General features: G+C 32.4%; 1 protein-coding gene across 1 annotated transcript; it reads left to right on the forward strand.

The window, feature by feature from the left end:
- Positions 1-2,015: 2,015 nt before the first annotated feature.
- Positions 2,016-6,345, forward strand: LOC127132517 (cathepsin B-like protease 2). Its single transcript, XM_051061478.1, has 11 exons — positions 2,016-2,222; positions 2,346-2,405; positions 2,516-2,596; positions 3,636-3,792; positions 3,923-3,927; positions 4,038-4,112; positions 4,456-4,581; positions 4,675-4,893; positions 5,671-5,784; positions 5,891-5,926; positions 6,012-6,345. The coding sequence occupies exons 1-11, from the start codon at positions 2,160-2,162 to the stop codon at positions 6,144-6,146; spliced, it is 1,071 nt and encodes a 356-aa protein (XP_050917435.1). The 5' UTR covers positions 2,016-2,159; the 3' UTR covers positions 6,147-6,345.
- Positions 6,346-7,464: the final 1,119 nt, after the last annotated feature.

The following is a 7,464-nucleotide window of genomic DNA, read 5'->3' on the forward strand; positions in this document are numbered from 1 at the left end:
GATACTCTTGCTTTGGGCCGATTAGTGATTCCCACCGATGTATGTATTTCTAACCTATGAGTTATTTTTATATTTACACATATCTCATATAATTAAATAGTTGGAATTAATTCAAAATATGTTATATTATTATGTAGTACTTTGAGGAATTCAAGTGTGCATTTTATACAAAGGATCAAGTGGACGAAATCAAAGAGGAGTGGTGTCAATTCATGATAGAGCTCAAAGTTTTTTCATAAATTTGTGTAATTAATGTGTACATTTGTAGTATATGTAATGACTTGTAAATGTGTACATAAATTTGTATATATTTTGATACTAATTGTCATATTTGTAAATGTGTACAAAATTGGTTTGAATTGGTATATATATATTTGTTAGCCAAAAATTGGTAGAAAAAAGGCCAAAATGGCATGTATAAAATGTGATAACTGTCTGTCAAAATCTGGTTGAAAACAGGTAGAAATTCTGGTTTATAAACCTGGAAAAAATGGGATTTAAAACAAAAGCTACAAAAATTTTCGTATACATTAGACAGCGCTTCTGTAAAAAGCGCTGTCTAAGGGGGGGGGCTTAGACAGCGCTTTTTGAAAAGCGCTGTCTAAGCCCCCCCCCCCCCCCTTAGACAGCGCTTTTGCCTTAAGCGCTGTCTAAGGTATACCTAAAAAAATTAAAATTGGGGGGGCTTAGACAGCGCTTTTTGAAAAGCGCTGTCTAAGCCCCCCCCCCCCCTTAGACAGCGCTTTGGCCAAAAGCGCTGTCTAAAGTATACCTAAAAAAATTAAAATAGGAGGGTCTTAGAAAGCGCTTTTGGCCAAAGCGCTGTCTAAGGGGGGGGCTTAGACAGCGCTTTTAAGATTTAAAAAAGCGCTGTCTAAACCTTTAGCAGCGGAGGTTTAGACAGCGCTTTAAAGCGCTGTCTAAGGCCAAAAAAAGCGCTGTCTAAGGTCTTGTTTGGCATAGTGATTGAAGATTCTCTTCAATCCTGAGTATCCCATTATCCAAGAATTGTGAGTTTTGTTGGCGTACTAGGTTGTAGACACTGCTCATCAAGTCTGTGTCTCTTTGTACTCTAAGATTAGTTCACAATAGTTGAAGGCTTGAGAGCATTTCTTGTTCAGATATAACAAGTTGTGAAGGAGGTCGATGTGATGGTTTGCCATGCCAAAGTTGTTTTATAGAGACCGAGAGAGTTTGGAACTTTTCTTGACCAACTCTTAAACGATGATTGATGTTTTGGAGAGAATAATCGTATGTTTTTTTTTATCAAAGTGAATATCTACCTAATCCATGCACCTTTCTACTTAAAGTTCACTCTTAAACCTTTTACCACGAACTTTACGGATGACTACGATCATTGATATTAATGTTTTTAGGCGTCAATTAATGCTTTTAGGTGTCATCTTGTTTTATATAAAAAGAAAGTTTATCTTGTTTATTACAAAATAACTCATTAGGCAATGTGTGGATCAAGCATCGCAGGAAATGGAGATTTAGATTGCATAATGATGCATGCAATTTCATGGAAGGGAGTTAAATTATTACTATTATGAAACTATATTTGCAACCCGATCTATTTTTGGAATTTGAATCAATTGAGTTTTTTTTTTCACACAAATCAATGAAGTTTTAAAATTTGTCCTCTTTCGCCTTTTTTTTTTCTGACTCAGATCATATCAACTTCAGAAGCCAAATCCCATAACTTTGAACACAAAGCGAATGCAACAACCAGACTTTTCAACGCATGGCTCAATTATTTACCAACATTTTATTTAACACTTCCTTTGGCTTTTAAAAAAAGAGATTTTATTTATAAAAAAAAATCATGGAAAAATATAGTTGGTTGATTGTATAGATAAGTAACAAAAAGAGATATTTTTGAAAAGCAGTGGGACCCACCCATTTACTTTTTTGTATTGATTATTCACATGTTGCTTTCTTTGGAATTCAATTTCCTAGCTCTATTCGTTAATTAATTAATCACTGCGTGTTCTACTTATGCACCACCCACCCAAGTTGCGTATGCCAAGATAATTAAATTACTCTATCCTATAACTAAAAAAAATGATTAATTAAATTAAACAATTGATTAATTAATTAATGTATACTATAAATATAAACTCCTAGTTTTCATTCAATCCACGACTCCATTGATCAAAATGGCTCCAACAATTCTGCCCCTGGCAACTTTATTTTTAGCTTTCTCCGCTTCATTTCTCCGGGTATCTTTTTCTCCCTCAGATTAATTTCCACTTGCGATAATCACTTTTTTTTAAAGCTTTTTCTTCCGGATCTTTTTGTTGTTAAACTGTTTAGTTTTGAAATTACAAAAACGTCGTTGACAGATCGGAGAAGCGGAAGCAGATCGACTCACTGCACACAAGCTTAATTCTCATATTCTTCAGGTTAATTAATGATTACGCTAATTTATTTGCTATTATGAATATTTGAAGTTTGAATGTTATCTATGTGATTGAATCGATGAATCTTGTTAACGTGATCGATCATGATGCAGGAGTCAATCGCTAAAGAGGTTAACGAAAACCCAGGGGCAGGATGGAAGGCTGCTATTAATCCTCGCTTCTCCAATTCTACGGTTTGACTTCAACTTTCTCCAATTTTAGTCTCTGATGTAGATAATTTTGTTTTAAATTCTTTATTTTTGTTTTAATCCACCGATAATATGTTAATATTGGTTTAGTCTCCACGGAGACTGTGCAAAATTCTTTTTTTAATTCATTATATATATATAATATATATATATATATATATTATATATATATATATATATATATATATATATATATTCATTAAATCTAAAAAATCAGCTCAAGTTAAGTATATATTAATTTTTAAAAAAGTTCATGAAAACAAAAAATAATAAAGATCAAACCTAGTATAAAAATGACTTAATTACAGTTTATTCCCAAATTATTCTCTATTTTAAATTAAAATTTAAACAATACTTTTGTATTTAAAATTAATCATTGTTTCTATTTTTTAAATGATAATTTTTTTTGTAAAACATGATAAATCATCGAATATAAACCCATGGTAGAACTTTATGCATAAAAATATTAGTTAAAACACAAACATTTCATCAATTTCTATAAAAAATGTGAGAGGAGAGCCAAAACTGTTTAAATTTGAGGACTAATTTTGTGAATCAATTAAAATTGGGAGACCAAAACTATAGTTTAGCCTATTAAAAAAACCAAAACAAAAAAAAAAGGTTTTAGTTTTAGGATTATTTGAATTGACTTATTTAAATTTATTCAATAGATAAAGCTTATACAAACAACTTACACATTGTTTATAAGTTGTTGTTTCCGTTTATTTTCATGAGCTCTTAAAGATAGTGTATGAAAATAAATTATAGGGGGTAAAAACAATTTGACTTTATTTTATATTTGTTACAGAAATGATTTATGAGAAACGATTAAGACTTAAAAATCAAATACAAAACTTAATAGGAAAAAAGATTAATATTTAAGTCTTCATTTTGTTTTTTTAGCTTACTATATTTAATTAAGTTTTCACTAAATTATAGTACTTTAGAGTGCATTTCATTTGCACATACTTAGTTGCATGACATGTATGTTTTGACTATGAAAGGTACTGTGTTTGATGCACAGGTTGGACAATTTAAGCGCCTTCTTGGAGTCAAACAAACGCCTAGGAATGAACTCAGTAGTATACCTGTCGTAACTCATCCAAAATCATTAAACTTGCCAAAGGAATTTGATGCAAGGACAGCTTGGCCTCAATGTAGCACTATTGGAAGAATTCTAGGTAACCTACTTGCTCCTTCTCCTTACTTTTTAAAGTATTAATTATATAATGCGTTTTCGCAGTAGGTGCTGACTCTTCTTTTTCATTATTGATAATAACATTGATTGCCGAACCAATTTCCTCACTAAAGATCAGGTAATTCTCTAATTATTTCTTCATTTTAGCGACTTTTTGTATGTTTAGGGTTCAATGTGGTTCTTTGACCATTAAGTTCTTATCTGATCCTTGTGTTGATTATGATTCAGGGTCACTGTGGTTCTTGTTGGGCATTTGGCGCTGTTGAATCATTATCAGACCGTTTTTGCATTCATTTTGGCGTGGTAAGTAAACTTCTTGCTTTAGTAAGTAGGGAACTTTTTCTTACAAAAATATGTTAGGATTGACTTATTTGAACTTATCTACTAACATAAGCACTTGTGAAACTGTTTGAGAGAATTTATGAAAATAATTTATGACATGTCCACTAGTTCTCCATGATAGCTTATGAAAAAAACTTAAAGATTATATGAAAACAATTTCATTTCTTTTGTTATAGAAATTACTTATGTGTGTAATTATGTGTAATTGTGAATATTTACCCAAAATTTCTAGACCTATCTCCCTATGCACACACACCTACTCGAGGGACTTGACCTATAGAAAAAACTATATGTTCAATTGCAGGATGTGCCCCTTTCTGTTAATGACCTTCTTGCATGTTGTGGATTTCTTTGTGGGTCTGGCTGTGATGGTGGGTATCCCATTTCTGCATGGAAATACTTTGCACACCATGGTGTTGTCACTGAAGAGGTAACAACTTTTCATTCCCTTCAGTGCTTAGAGACTAAAATCTTAGACTCTTTCTTATGTTCTGTATTTTTATTTATTTTTTACATGTGACAGTGTGACCCATACTTTGATCAAATTGGATGTTCTCATCCTGGTTGTGAGCCAGGATATCAAACTCCCAAGTGCGTTAGAAAGTGTGTAAAGGGAAACCAGGTTTGGAAAAAGTCAAAACACTACAGTGTCAAACCATATAAGGTCAACTCTGATCCCCAAAATATCATGGAAGAAGTTTATAAGAACGGGCCGGTTGAAGTTGCATTCAGTGTTTATGAGGTAAATGAAAGCTTTTGACATCTTTTTGTCGCTTCTGCAAGTAAGATTTTGAAAGCACATCACCATCCTAGGCTAGTATGCCAAGAATTAAGAAATGACAAGCTGCAAGCATGAGTTGATGTGTTCTTCCACTTTTGCTTCATTTCTTTGGTAAAATTGTGAGCGATACTTGCTAAGGCCCCATTTACTTACCATGTTTTTCTGTTTTCATTTTCACTACAACAAATAAACATTAGAGAATATAGATCCAACACTTTCCTCAGCATTTTCTTTTACAATTTTTGAAAATGTCAAAACATTGTTTTTGTTGTTTCTAAAAATGCATTCTTCCTAGATTCCCTTCCACCTTCTCTCCATCAGAATTGTTCACTACTCGAGTCTTCCATTCCCTTGTTAGTCTTCCATTCCCCATGAACATATATTTTAAGAAATGAGTATTGAAAATGTTTCCACAAAGGAAACGGGACCTAAGTTTCCACCTTGTCACTTCAACTTCTTCTCGTTCCTTCTGTGCCATGTTATCCTATAAGCTTTATATCTCCTTAACACATTAGATTTGTGCTGTATTAAATTCCTTTCATTACTTTATCTTTTCAAAATTTTCCCATTGTTTTCGTCACTCATTTCATTTTAAATAAGGGGTCAATTGACATCTCTTGTGCTTTGAAGATGCAAATTGATTAAAGAATAGGATAGAAGATACAACTTTTAAGTTAAAAACTAGTAATATGAACCAGACCTTATTGCATATCTTTGACTCCTTTGATCTCTTGACAGGATTTTGCTCACTACAAATCAGGAGTTTACAAACACATCACAGGTTCTGCACTAGGCGGTCACGCAGTAAAGCTGATTGGGTGGGGAACAAGTGATGAAGGGGAGGACTATTGGGTATGCTGATAATATATTAACTTGTTCCTGGTTTTTTGACAACAACATTCTCATATACATACCTTTATTCAAAATTTTATATATACTGATTGTGTATTTTTCACAGCTTCTTGCAAATCAGTGGAATACAAATTGGGGAGATGTATGTTTCTTGAAATATTCTTCAGCTTGAATAGTTGTTATTTAAGATGTTTGCTAATGAACCAATTTAATCTACTAAACTGCAGGATGGTTACTTCAAGATCAGGAGAGGGACAAATGAATGTGGGATTGAAGAGGATGTTACAGCCGGTTTGCCTTCTTCCAAAAATATTATAAGAGAGGTGTCCGACACGGATGTTGACGCTGACGTTTCCTTCTGAATGTGAATATAGTATTACTTTAACAGTTAGATTTTATGTTGGTATTGAAAATCTGCACCAAATGTTGTCTGTTATATTTATGTATATTTTAAGGGAAACGATCTTAATTATGACTATGATGTAGGGAGACAGTAAGCTTTTGTGGTTTATACAATGAGATCACATCAATTAAGAGGCTAACTGCCATATTTATAGTACAGTCTTCTTGCAATGCATTGTTAGTTGAATTTGCTGTGAAGCTTGTGGGATCAGACTGAGCGGGAATAGAGGAACTTGTTAAAACCGTTTAGCTGAATTGTTCATGTTGAAAAACTCTGCTTTTAAAATAAAAACAAAGACGTTCATTCTTCTATGTTTCTTCTCCTGTTCTCCTTGTGCGTCTATCTTCCTCTGATGACAACACATAGTGCAACACGCACCATTCCTCCTTTTTTGTTTCCCTTTGTTTTGCATGGTCCCTCTGCTTCAGTAAGAGTAACTAAATATTTGTTGCTATCTTCTTTGTTATTTTGTATGTGTTATTGTTGTGTAAATGACTTAAATAGGCTCCTCTCATAGTGAAGTTCGAATCCGTGGCGCATTAATACATGTCGTCATCAATAGAGTTCTTAAAAACGCCTCTAAAAATAGATTTGTTCTGATCAATGTTTTAAAAATTGGATCGGATTACTGGTTCATTGGTCAACCACTGGGTTACTGGTCAAATTACATAATTAAATTGGATAATTTGGTTGAATAAACCAATTTTTATTATAAACTATATAGTTATGAAACCGGTCGAACTAAATAACTCTACGTACCTACAAAATTTCAAAATATCACAATTTTACAAATTTATTTTTTAAATTTAAATTTTAAAGATAGGTATCACACTCAACAAAATAATACAAAACTAAATAAATTTAGAATAAAGTTTAATTGCACGAATAACAAAATAATTGTAGTGGTTAATAAATTAAATTTAAGGAGAGAAAATTGTTTAAATTCTTCTTATATTATAACTTTATTTCTTAAAACATTTATCAAAACGACATTGTTTTGTCTTAAGAAAAAAATAAACATTTAATTCGTCAGTTTTCTAAAACTGTCGGTTCGTTGGTTTTTATCGGTTCTGGTTGATTCCTACTGATTTAATAATTTATCCGGTTCAACAATCAGATCAGATCTGATTCCCAGTTTGACTGGTCAGTTCGATCTGGTTTTTAAAACACCAATCTTAATATAGAAGCATTGTTTATGTGGTTTGAGCTTCCATTGCTCTGCGGTTTGTGAAAGCTCAAGAAGATGGAGTGAAAATATTGTATGGAAGAATTTAGTG

The sequence above is a fragment of the Lathyrus oleraceus genome, chromosome 3 (genome assembly GCF_024323335.1).
Source record: "Lathyrus oleraceus cultivar Zhongwan6 chromosome 3, CAAS_Psat_ZW6_1.0, whole genome shotgun sequence".
NCBI classification, from domain to species: domain Eukaryota; kingdom Viridiplantae; phylum Streptophyta; class Magnoliopsida; order Fabales; family Fabaceae; genus Lathyrus; species Lathyrus oleraceus.